This window comes from Rousettus aegyptiacus, unplaced genomic scaffold (genome assembly GCF_014176215.1).
Source record: "Rousettus aegyptiacus isolate mRouAeg1 unplaced genomic scaffold, mRouAeg1.p scaffold_m13_p_2, whole genome shotgun sequence".
Classification (NCBI taxonomy): Eukaryota; Metazoa; Chordata; class Mammalia; order Chiroptera; family Pteropodidae; genus Rousettus; species Rousettus aegyptiacus.
Genome location: NW_023416295.1, coordinates 34,855,528 through 34,868,683, shown reverse-complemented (window position 1 = coordinate 34,868,683; position 13,156 = coordinate 34,855,528). Strand labels below are relative to the sequence as shown.

At 33.4% G+C, this 13,156-nt stretch overlaps 1 protein-coding gene across 1 annotated transcript; it reads right to left on the bottom strand.

Moving 5' to 3' along the window:
- Window positions 1-1,491: 1,491 nt before the first annotated feature.
- Window positions 1,492-7,825, bottom strand: MSTN (myostatin). Its single transcript, XM_016147392.2, has 3 exons — window positions 7,336-7,825; window positions 5,175-5,548; window positions 1,492-3,179 (listed from the first exon to the last, which is right to left on the bottom strand). The coding sequence occupies exons 1-3, from the start codon at window positions 7,706-7,708 to the stop codon at window positions 2,799-2,801; spliced, it is 1,128 nt and encodes a 375-aa protein (XP_016002878.1). The 5' UTR covers window positions 7,709-7,825; the 3' UTR covers window positions 1,492-2,798.
- Between the last annotated feature and the right edge of the window lie 5,331 nt (window positions 7,826-13,156).

The following is a 13,156-nucleotide window of genomic DNA, read 5'->3' as shown; positions in this document are numbered from 1 at the left end:
TTTTAAGCTAATATAGGTTTGTGAGAGGTATAACAAGATACTCAGAATATTAAAACTGATAGACTGCTTTGAATTTTACATTGTGTTTTTTGAAAATCTCAGGGATTAGTATTCTGTATCACAAGTGAATATTCTGTGTGCCGAAAATGAAAATAATGTGTTCATAGACAGATCAGAAGAATAGAATACTCTTGCCATTTTTAAGACCTTAGCAAAATAGAACTGCCTAGGTCCTTTCACAAAAGAAATTGGTCCTGATGCTTTCTTTCATGATCATAGAGGTTTCAAGAGAGGGCTACCACATGGTGAGATTGGTGATGTGATTCTGGGGCCCCATGATAAGAAGGATGAATATAAAGATTGGGGAGTCCTGTGATTGGGTCCCTGGAAACTGAAAATATTCCTTCCTTATAGTCTCCACTATAGAGGTCAAGGTCACCAGTTATTTGTACTCCAAAGCCTAAGGTATGTTAATGAGCCTGCTGATCCAGACTGTTGGGCCATGTATATTCACAGCCGTGGAAGAAGTGGATTCTACTGTGTGCAATTGGAAGGGGCCTCACTCCATCACCATAGTTGGCTGCTTCCCCCACAGGGGCAACCCCTTACAGCTCCAGCCTTATCAACGTTAAATATGTCAGCATTAAAATTAGAAAAAAGTAGTATACTTTGAGTAGAAATTGCTGTAATATCATTGATGATTAAAAATTATATTTATATGAATTATAATATTTTATTTAGGAACCATGACACTAGAATTTTAATCACCTCTCCCATCAGACTTAGTCACTGCTTTACAGCTAAACCTTTGAGGTGTGGAGAAGAGTGTGCACTTCAAAAACATTTATGTATAGTGTGGCACTTAAGGATTTCTAGGCACTTTATAATTATTTTTCAATTCAATTTAAAAATTGGTGCCCGCAAAGCTCAGATAAATGTGCCAGTATCATTAAAGTGCTAAGATAAAGATGCAGCTTCCCCGTGTCCCTGTGGCTTCAGTAGAACTTGTAACTCTAGGACCACATACCCTTGCCAACTGCAATCATTTGGAAATTGAACCTATGAAAACATATAAATAGTTTTCAGGTCACGATAAAGAGAAATGAAACAGATATAACTAGTTGTTACTTTTGTATGTGTAAAGCAACTTGACTAGGACCAAATTAACAGGAACTTCACTCATGAGAACCAGGGTAGCAGACCTAAAGTTCCTAAACCAAACTTTTGTGCTAAACTGTTACTTTGGTAATAAAAGTAAAAATCGGAAATCCAGTATTAACCCTCATAACATAAAACTGTTGTGTCTTTCAACATTCTACTATAATTTATATTGTTTCTACACATTAAATACAAGAAATAATTTCACTGTCATAAATACAATAAATTTGATTAACAAAATCCTGATTTACAAATCAGAAGTATATATATGCAGAAATATATTCATTATTGAATTATAAAATAAAATGAACAATTCTTTTAAGGTATCATCAGTTTATTCTGCATTTCAGATAATAGAGTGAAATCATTTTGGTATGCTTAATATTTATAAGTATTAAAATAATGGAACGTTGATACTTGAATACAATGACAGTAAACCATTGAAATTTCACATTCACATTATACAGCCATCATCAATCCAGAAGTGAATGTTAATAATGTAAAAAAATATAAAATGATTGTAATATAACCATCTAACCATTAGCATATGGAGTTTTAAGACCACTATTCCACTAATTTGCTCTGAAATATAAACAGTTGCTTTTCCGTTATATATGACATGTCCTTTAATTTGAAATGTTCTTACTGTAAAAATATACCAAAGTAAATAAAAAAGGAGACACTTATTTACAAAACAATATTGTATACATATTACATAAATGTAATTGTTTCAAAGTCTTTTTATACAATATTGATAGAATCTGTCATTTTCATTGTTTTATCATAAAAACTGCAGTGTTGCAAAGGCAGGCTGTAATTTTGAAATTTTTATAATTTTGAAATTTTTATTAAAACGAATACTTTTGACTGCCTTTTAAGATAATGCAGTTTCTCCAAGTATGCTACAAAAATGATTCTTCTTTTACTAAAGAAAATCCATTCCCTATTTGGAGGTGTATGAAAGTGCACCTGAAGAAAGAAGGAACTTGTTATTTTACTGAATGATTTTTACTTGATAACATCAGCCATTCAGCCAATTGTATTAGCACCATTGGCATTGATTGTTAATGTACTGTACCAATCATAATAGGAATGGGAACTTGCATATAATGTACCATCCTTATTTTTGTGGAATTTCATCTTACCAAGTATGCTGTCATATAATATAAATTCAAGTGTATAAGGATGATTCTAATGATGGTATATAACAATCCTGCACTTTACCAATACTATATATAGATTTTTCTGTAAATACTAAATGAAACTCTAAAGAAATAGACTTTAAAGTATTCTCCTTTAATTCACTAGAACACAAGGAGAATTGCTTTCATTTACCTGCATATGTTGTTTTATATATATATATATATACACACACATATATATATATGAACATAAATTTAATTTGATCTCCTAGTTCAAGAACTCTGGAAATCATAAAACATTTTGTTGTATGATTTATTTTGATGGTTAAATGCCAACCATTGCATATATTCTCTCTTTTAGTTCATATACTGTAGTTTATGCTTAAGTGACTGTAGCATACTCCAGGCTTAAAGCCTGTGGTACATAATTTCACAGTTTCAAAATTGTTGAGGGGAAGGCCTTCCATATTTTAGGAAGTTATGAACCAAATAAAAATCTCATGAGCACCCACAGCGGTCTACTACCATGGCTGGAATTTTCCCATATATTATCTGTTCTTTGCCATTAAAATACAGCATATTAATTGGAGACATCTTTGTGGGAGTACAGCAGGGACCTGCTGAACCTCTGGGGTTTGCTTGGTGTACAAGATGAGTATGAGGATATTTTTGTAAAAATACAAATTCACACTCTCCAGAGCAGTAATTGGCCTTATATCTTTTGGGTGCAATAATCCAATCCCATCCAAAAGCTTCAAAATCTACAGTTAGAGGGTAACGACAACATCGAGATTCTGTTGAGTGCTCATCACAGTCAAGTCCAAAATCTCTTCTGGATCTTTTTGGTGTGTCTGTTACTTTGACTTCTAAAAAGGGATTCTATATGAAAAGGAAAAAACAATCAGTAATATTAATAGATCCTGAATCACTTTTCTACATCAAGAAGTCATTATTGAAGAAAGAAACTAATCATATTTCTTACACCACATCTATTTTTTAAAGACACAACATTAAGGAATTTTAATTTACACTAGGTTTAATTCTTCCTTTACGGCTCAAAAGAGTATAGCAACAATACAAATTCCCCTGTGGTCGGATCTGTGTCTTTTTAATTTTTGTTTTCCCCAGGTTGACTATCCAGATATCTGACATGTAATAGAGGCTCTGAAAATATTTACAGAATATTTATGAGTATAGAGGGAGGGGGGGAAGAGAGAGGGAAGAGGTTACTCCCACTCTTGTCACTTGTTAATTATGTCGGCTAAATATGTCTGATGACTCGTGGAGGGATAGGTATATTCATCCATCCTCCACTCAGAAAACCTTGGATATTAATGCCAGAACAAAATAGCTGCCTCCCCACACTGTGTGGATTGTAATGGGGGAAAAGAAGGTAGGATGATGAAGGTGGTGGTGTGTATAGTGGGTTCGAAAGAGAAACTCTTAAGAGAGGGAGGGACAGATTCAGAAAAAGGTACAATAATATTTCTTTTACTTTTTCACTGGAAAATGTTTTTATTCATAAATTTAAACAATAATTTTCTTATCCTTTCCCTGCCCCAATCTTTTCATGCATTGAGACTTTTTTCCCTTTTACATAGAAAAATCTGAGGAATACATCATATTAACCATCTGTTTAATAACAATTAAAACCTATCGCATCACTAACTTTGATCATTAAAAGGTTACCTATATAAAAAAAGAACTTTCTTAAATAATTAATAGTAGTTTTTTATCCTATACCAAAATCAAAGTAAACCTAGTAGTTAATTGTTCTTAAAGATTATAAAAACAATAACACCATTTTGAGAGTCAGTAACATTTTATGTAGCATATTTAAAGAAAAATAGCTCATTGGAAAATTACATAATCTCTTAGAGACTATGTTTTTATTAAAGTGGATCTGACTGCTTATATACTCTTTATAAGTAAGATCATTTAAAAAACAACAAAAAAACATTTATTGCTTGCAAACATAATCTTTTGTTATAAATTATGTCAATATAGATGCAAGTGAAATATGTGGTCACATTAAATAACTTTTTGAAAACAGGAGTAAACACAAGCATAGGTAAGCCAGAAACATGAGTAACTAAATTTATACTAGATTTTAAATTTGTTTTATTACTTTTTATAATATATATAGTGTTGTCATTAGCTTGGCCTGATATTAAGTTAGTTGGCATTAATTAAGTAAACTCTTACAAAAGAATGGTAATGCAGCTCAGAAATAAGCTGGGCAGCATAGCTAGCCTAGAAATTTACTTTTATTAGCATAATTCACAAAGTAATCTCTATATACATCAGTGTATTCACAGCCTATAAAATAACATTTATCATGAGGAACCTTAAATATAGTATATGTAATAAAATATAAAAGCCTAAACATGTTGTACTGAGTTAATTGCTATAAATAAAGCATTTTTATTTTAATTATAATTTTAAAAGTTTATTTTTCTGCTTTGTAAAGCCAAAAAATTCAACATATTTCACTCTTATGGGGGAAATTAAAAAGTTTTAACTTGTTAAACATATACTAGAATCCACCACGAAGATTTTATGTTTTGATTCATATAATCATGTAGCATATCCATGGAAAGCACTTTATATTTCATTCCCAATTCAAAAGAACTAAGAAGTTAAGGACTATAGTATAACTTTTATTTTAATCCTCATGCAAAGTAAAAGTATCAAGAGGGTGTCTCATAGGATATAAAATTATATACCTACTTTTATTGGGTACAGAGCTACCATTAGGGTAAGATACTTTTGTCTGGCTTTTGAGCATAGGAAATTGGTAGCTATTTTCCACTATTCACATTATGATGAGAACATAACAAGGTTGTTAGAATGTTATTTTCAGTTATCACTTACCAGCCCATCTTCTCCTGGTCCTGGGAAGGTTACAGCAAGATCATGACCATTCTCATCTAAAGCTTTGATTTCAATGCCTAAGTTGGATTCAGGTTGTTTGAGCCAGTTTTGCAACACTGTCTTCACATCAATGCTCTGCCAAATACCAGTGCCTGGGTTCATGTCGAGTTTCAGAGATCGGATTCCAGTATACCTTGTACCGTCTTTCATGGGTTTGATGAGTCTCAGGATTTGCACAAACACTGTTGTAGGAGTCTTGACGGGTCTCAGATATATCCACAGTTGGGCCTTTACTACTTTATTGTATTGTATTTTAGAACTAAATTTAAAGAAGCAACATTTGGGTTTTCCTTCCACTTGCATTAGAAGATCAGCTATAAATGAATAAGAAAAGAAAAGTTATTGAAGTTATTTCTCATAAAAAATGAACAAACCCCTTCATATTAATTGGTGAATATTTCTATTAGATTAATGAGTGCATACTTAGTCTTTTAAAATGAAAAAATCTGTAGGATTTTATTCAAAACTCAGAAAAATATCAAAGAAAATAATTACTCTAGCTTTTCAGATTTTTCTAGATATATGTTTTTCCAGCTGTTTATGAGGAATCTACTTCCTTTCCAGAGAGCTGTGGACTAAGGACAGTTCTATGAAGGAATGAACAGTGGATGAAATTTTAAAATGATGATGATTAGAGAGAACAAGAGACACCGTGGAGGAACATCCACTTAGAATTCTTTGGGAATCTGAGTAGTTACACTTACTGAGCAGCTGTACCAATCAGTCTGGAAGAAGGAACCCTTCCCCCAGGCCTGAATTACCTGGGGACAAGACTCACTGAGCAGCTAACTGAGCCTGGGGAGTTAGTAGAAAATATACTACATCTGTTATGTTTTGACTCTGGAATAGCCTTTTAAAGGAACAAAACTAAGCAGGTAATTAGCACCAAAATGTAAATGTTATATTCAGTCTGTCTCAAAAGTTAGCAGATATTATCTTCAGTGCCAGGCTATCAGTGTAAGCAGAAGTACTTAGAAATTTCTTTCCTCTTGGTTTTTCCAAGATTGTTTATAAATAAAGCAAATCTACTCCAGGACTATCTGATAGCAGAGTCTTAAAGGAAAATTACTTGTTGCATTATAACCCGATTACTTAATAAAGAAAACAGTATTTTGAAACTGTTTCATGTCCAGTTTAGAGTGTATAAAGCACTGTATAAAGCAAGATCACAGGCACATGGCACAAAATCTTCCTTGTCATGCCTCCTCCTGAGGTGCTTCTCTCCCTTTCCTTGACTATAGTTTTGAATTGACTGCAAAAGGAATGGTACGAAATACATTATCTCTCAGAAGCAACATAGACTCTACAAGTAATAGTCCTCTCTCCATGAAGAATGGAATAATATTTTAGAAGGTTATAAAGCAGTGTGGCTGCCGCTGCCTGGAAATATGCAGACTGGGTACCCACAACAATAGTACCATGGTCAAGGTCTGAGCAGGACTTTGTGAGCCAAAACATACTTGTTTAAAATGTTTGTTTATTAGGCATTTTTTGATATTTAATTCATAATAATCATTATGCTATGTTTACTTAATTTTTGCTCTTATTAATACATTAACATTTAAAATATTTTTTTCTTACTCTAGTGTAATTGCTTTCCAAATTTAATATTTTATTTGTGAAGAACATAAAAACACTGTAAGAAATAGCTTTGAATAACAAGTCATTCTAGGTATTCAGCACATGCTCAAATAGGTTTAAATCTTTACAAATTTTTTTCTTGCTCTAGTCTTAGTGAAAAAAGTTGTTATTTATAAATGCATATTTCAAGCAACCAAATGCAATTATGAAATTTCAGGAAAGTTTTACCATTGCTTGTAGTATCTCTCAATAGTTGCCTTGGTGGTATTAAGCTGTGAAAGCACAACCATGCTATATTTGTCACATTAAACTAAATAACATTAATGCTATGCAAGCATTTTCAGATATTGGTCTCATTAGTACATGTCTCATGAAATCTTGGCAGGGAAAAAACTCTTTTCCCCCCTATTTACATATAAGCCAACAGCTTGTTAAAAGAACCTGAAAATAGATCCAGTTTTCATAAACACTAGAACAACAGTTAGCAGAATTGTTGGTATATACTAATCGGACTACTTACACTCTGAAGGCATGGTAATAATTGTTTCTGTCGTAGCGTGATAATCATCATCTTCCAAGGAGCCATCACTGCTGTCATCTCTCTGTACATCGTACTGATCAATCAGTTCCCGGAGCGGAGGAGCTTTAGGCAAAAGTTGTCTTATTGCATCTTTGCTGATGTTAGGAGCTGTTTCCAGACGAAGTTTACTGAGGATCTGAATTTTTATGGCTTCTATTCTTGAAGATTTAGTGTTTTGTCTCCAAGTACATGCATTACACAGCCCCTCTTTTTCCACATTTTCTTTTTGCTCACTGTTCTCATTTAGATTCACTGGACCAGCAACAATCAGCATAAACAGGTAAATATAAACATAGATTTGCAGTTTTTGCATGATTTTAAAATCAATACAATTTTTTCCTTGTTTTTATTTCCTTCTTTTACTTTTGTTTTGCTGTTGAGTAAAGCAAGCAAAATTTTAATGCCTGTACCGTCAGAGAGACAACTTGCTACACCAGTGAATCTTTTATACTGTATTCCAAGTGGCTTTTTATATTCCAACTTTGATGAGACAAGTGTCGTCAGGATCTATGATTGGCTCTTGCTCCACAATGAATCTCGCTGTCAGAGGTTAAAACCCTGTCTGTCACAAGTCACCAAACAGTATTTTGTTACAGTCAAGGGTGAGCTGATTCATTTGAGTACTTCATAAAAGAAATAAATCTACAAATAATGAAAGATAAATGTGCCATTTGAAAAGATAAAGTATGTTAACAGTAATATAAACTACACTTAAATCTTATTAATCTTCATATGTGAAACTCAGGTTATAATTTAAATAAGTAAATATTAATTTACACCTCATACTTAAAAAGTTGAAATATTACTTCCTCAAGAGTTAAACTGATTTTATATTATTTAGGCAAGAATATGAAGTAAAAAGAATTTTATTTGTTAAATTATTTTTCTGTGTAATTAGGGAAATATAAATTTTAATTAGGAAAACCTGAATGAAAAGCCAAGATTGTGATACTAGTGATTTTCAGCTATAATTTGAGAAACTTATTTTCCTGACTAAATTTTTAGCACATTTTGAAAATCAGATTTATTATAATGTTATATTGCATGTGGAATGATTTTTAAATAATTTAGTATCTTTTATTAATATGAAAATTATGCTCAGATATTGACTGATTACTATTCTTATCTTCTAAAGTTGCAGGCTAATATTGCTCAGAAGATGTTTCTTCATTGTTTATCACCAAGAGGATGTCAGCCAGTAGAAAAATCTCCAAACTTAGAATAAGAAGATAATGGATTTTATGATTGGCAGTGCAGCGCTTATTACAGTTCGCCTCAGATTTCCAATGGTAAAAGCAAAAAATATAGTATCTGTTCTCTATAAATTATGTGAAGATATTGCAAACACATAAAAGGGAAAGAGTGCCATAATAAAAGGGTGCCCATTTTTTTGTTTCCCAATAATGTGATAGGTTTGCACCCTTTGACCAGAGGGCAGACACCTGGCAGGGATTTGGGGTAAGGTCTGGGAGCAGAGAATAGAGCTTTTTGTTCTCTAAATGTAAGTGGCCTCTGTCAGGATCAAACTCTCAACTTTAGCTTTGGGAGCCACAAGATCTAATCAAATGGACTATTAAAGAGCTACACAAACACAGTCAGCAAGAAACAGAAGCTATTTCCAGACCACAGGAGATTTCTTCTTCCTACTCCTTTTTGGGAAGCTAAGGACTATCAGTTAATCCATTACTTTTTTTTCCCAAGAGAATGCAATGGCTCATATCAAATATTTATTTTTTAGGTCACTACCACTTTTACACATTGTACACTAATTTACTGCCTCAGTGCACTAAAATGCAACCCAGTAGCCTGAAAAGTTAATGCATTTTCATCAAATTCTTAAGAGGTATCTATATCTCTTGAGAAAAAATGGCCTTACATAATGCATTAGATTTGCCCATCATTAAAGATTAAGGAAAACCAGACACAAACCAGATGCCTTGAAAGATTTCAGATATTCTTTGTTATGAAACAATATTGGATCAAGCTTATAAAGTTTTATTTGGTAAATTTATTTTTCAATGTATAAATCTTTGTAATGTCATAATAATTGTAACATATGCTCCTATGCACTTCTGAGAAGTCAAGTCTTTTGTTTTTTTAATTTGATTAGAATTTGCATAGCAGTTGAGAACTCAGCCTCTGGAGTCAGATAGACCTGAGTTCAAATCTCAACTTCTTACTATGAAATAATGGATGAGATACATAACTTTACTAGCCTTCAGTGTCCTCATAAAGTTTTGGGGGGATGTAATTTAATAATGCATGCAAATTGCTGGATATAGCGCCTGTCATATAGTAAGTGATTGATAACTGGTACTTGAGTGCTTGGTTTTTGTTTCATGCAGAGGGGTTTGAGATTATGCTTAAATTTATCCTCCACATGAAATAGAACTGCTTCAGGTTGTAGCTGCCAATTATCATTTCACATAAGGCCTCTAGGCCTCTGAGGCAAATAAAATTTTCTAAGTCAGCCCTGTTACAAAGCATGTTTCAGCTCTTTATTCTTACTTCCTGGAATAAAGTGAACAATGGTTGTCATTTCCACACATGATCAATCCTCATTATTCATGGATTCCATATTTGCACATTTGCCTACTTATTAAAATTTATTTTTAACCTCCAAATCAATACTCATGACACTTTTGTGGTCTTCCATGCTCATGTGCAGGATGGTGAAAAATTTGAGGCTTCCGATAGGCAGGTACCCACCTAAGGTCAAATAAGGCAATTCTCTGCCTTGTTTAAGTTCTCGTACCATAAACAAATGTTCCTTTTTGCTGTCTATTTAGTACCATGTTTTTCACATGTTTGTATCCTTTTTGGGGGTGCTTCTGCTATTTAAAATGGCCGTAGCATAGTGCCGAAGTGCTCTGCTCCAGGCACAAGAAGCCGTGATGGAAAGTAGAATGGTGGTTGCCAGGGTCTGAGAGGAAGGTTGGGGCAGGGGGGAAGCTAGTGTTTAATAGAAACAGATTTTTAGTTTGGGAAGATTAAAAATTTCAAAATTTGGGAAGATCAAAAAGTCCCAAAGATAGATATTGATGATGGTTGCACAACAATGTAAATGTACTTAATGCCACAAAACAACACACTTAAATATGGTTAAATGATCAGTTTTATGTTATGTATATTTTACCACAATTAAAAAAAAAAGATTGTAATATGGCTTACAAAAACAAAATTCTTAATTATGGAAAAATATGTGTTAGATAAGCTCCATTCAGGCTTGAGTTGTAGTGATTTTAGCATTGAATGCAATGCTAACGAATCAATAATATATAGTAAATAAGACATCTTTAAACTGAAATGCATATGAAACAAGCTTATATACTGATTAGTTGATGAAAGTATTATGAATAAGGGCTCACAGGAACCTAACCTTGTATTTTCCCTAGGAGCAGTGGTTCAGTAAGCACTTATTCAGTGTTGGTGTTGTCTTTATAGAACATAACTACTGTGAATAATGAGAATCAACTGTATCTAATCAGCTCCTCTAGAGGTCAGTATTGAATGAACTAAGAGGCGCTCAAGAAGTTTTGAGAACATGTATTCCTTTTCCAATGGCAGTGATTGCAACTGTCCCAGAGCCCCAGAGCAGGCAGGTTCCCCAGCTGTAGGAATCTTTACCATGTTCTGACTTCTGGGGGCCTAATTTTGGCTGCTTTCAGGAAGGATACAAGATAGTGTCATTGTGACATGTGAGCAGAGAGTTCCTTCTGGTTGACTAGGAGAGCTTGGTTGCCAACTTGTTGGCTTTGTCTTAGATTGTCCGACTTTGAAAGCAGTGTCTCATGGGAGGATGAGTTTAGGTGGCCAAATACAAGTCAGTAGACTTGTATTTTTCTTTCTCTGTTTTTCTTTGTACCGGGTAGGCCTTACATTTCTGTAACTCTCAGTAAGGTAACAAGAAACTTCTCTCGCCTCTGTTACAAATACCAGGCGTTGTTCAAAGCAACTTTGAGAGTATAAACCATATTTCAAAAAATATTTACTCTTTGCAATCTGGAAACTACCAACTGCACTAACAAAAAGGCTTGCTAGAAGTTTAATGATGTGACCAAAGAAAGGAAGAGGAGAGTAGGAATTGGAATAAGAGCGAATCATAAAAAATTCAACACTGTTGTGGAAAAAGCCCAGAAAGTTGTATTTTATCTGATCACTCTTGCCATTTGCTTGTGATAACAGTCCTTTAGTATCACTCTATACTGATTATGCTTAAGACTAGGAAAAAAAACCATATAGTCCTCAGCTCACATAACAGCATAAGAAGGTAGTCATCTCACATTGATGATATCTGACTATCCATACTTTGAACAGATTACAGAACATAAATGAACAAAAACAAAAGTATTCTTGAGCTAGAGAGCAACAGTGCAGGAATAGAAGACAGTAGGCCTGAAATATAGTTCTGACTTTGCTGCTGACATTTTATGTGACTTTGAATAAGTCAGTTAGCCAAGATTTCACTTATGAATGTATGTATGTATTAATTTGTTATTTTATGAAATATTCTATTGCTTGTTATGTGCCTGGCACTGTACTGGATTCTGGGCCAGACCTAAATAGTCACTTTCTTCTTGAAACCTAACAATCGAGTTTCTTCATGTAAAATATGAGGAAATTTGATGAGGTGTACCTTTTCAGTTGAGGTTTATCCCTTAAGGCAATTATTCTTAAACTTGTCTCAAGATTTCTTTATACTCTTAAAAATTATTTAGGATCCTCAAAAGCTTTAGTTTGTATAGGTCATATCTATCAGTATTTAACACACTATAAATTAAAAATGAAAAAATTTAAAATATAAGCATACACAAGCATATATTCTATTTGCGGACAGAGTGATGATGTCACATGTTGTAGAGCCTCTGGAAAACCCCACTGTACACATAAGAGGGAATGAGCAGTAAAAACACCTTAGCGTTGTTAAGAAAACAGATTTTAGTCCACAGACTTTCTGAAAGGATCTTCAGGGATTCCCTGGACCACTCTTTGAGAACCATGCTCCAAAGCAATAATTTTTATACTACTTTAATTGAATATTTTTCTCTCTAACTTGAAGTCCCCTCCTCCTGATACCTATAGCTTTACTTTTAAGGAGATAGTAAATATTGGCATTTTGGAACATTGTATATTTATTTGCTGAGATGTAATTATTGCCAAGAATGGAGATATAAATTTTATTGCATTATAATCACCAACTACCAATATGTAGGTTATCCAGAAGACATTTCCACATTTGTCCGTTCTAGAGTATAGACTGAGATCTGTGGTCTTGTGGGATTTCTTACAGTTGATCTTCAAGTCAGAGAATAAAAATAAAGTCATAATTTTGCTTCCTCATTTTTCCATTGGAAAAAAGATACTCGACTCAAAGACTTAGTGTTAAGATTGTATAGCTTGTGCCCTCCTTTATTATTACAATTTTCAAATGTTCGCTTTATTTTCTTTCTTGTCCTCCCATCTCTACCTTTCCATCCCCCAAATAGACAATGACCTCTTTAAAGGCAGGGGATCATTTTGTTTATTTTTGTGTCTTCAGCTCTTGGTTCAGTACCTGGCCCACAATTAGGTTATCAAAGGGTGTTTACTGAATAATTGAACTAATAAATGATTGAATATCTTCTTAAATACAAGAAATACCAACTTTCTAATTTTTCAAGATGTGTAATTAGTATACTTACAGACTTCGTAAGTGACTCTGGTTATGTTTTTAGTTTGCTCTGACTGTGGTTCATAGCATTTCTGTTGGGTTCCCTCTTAC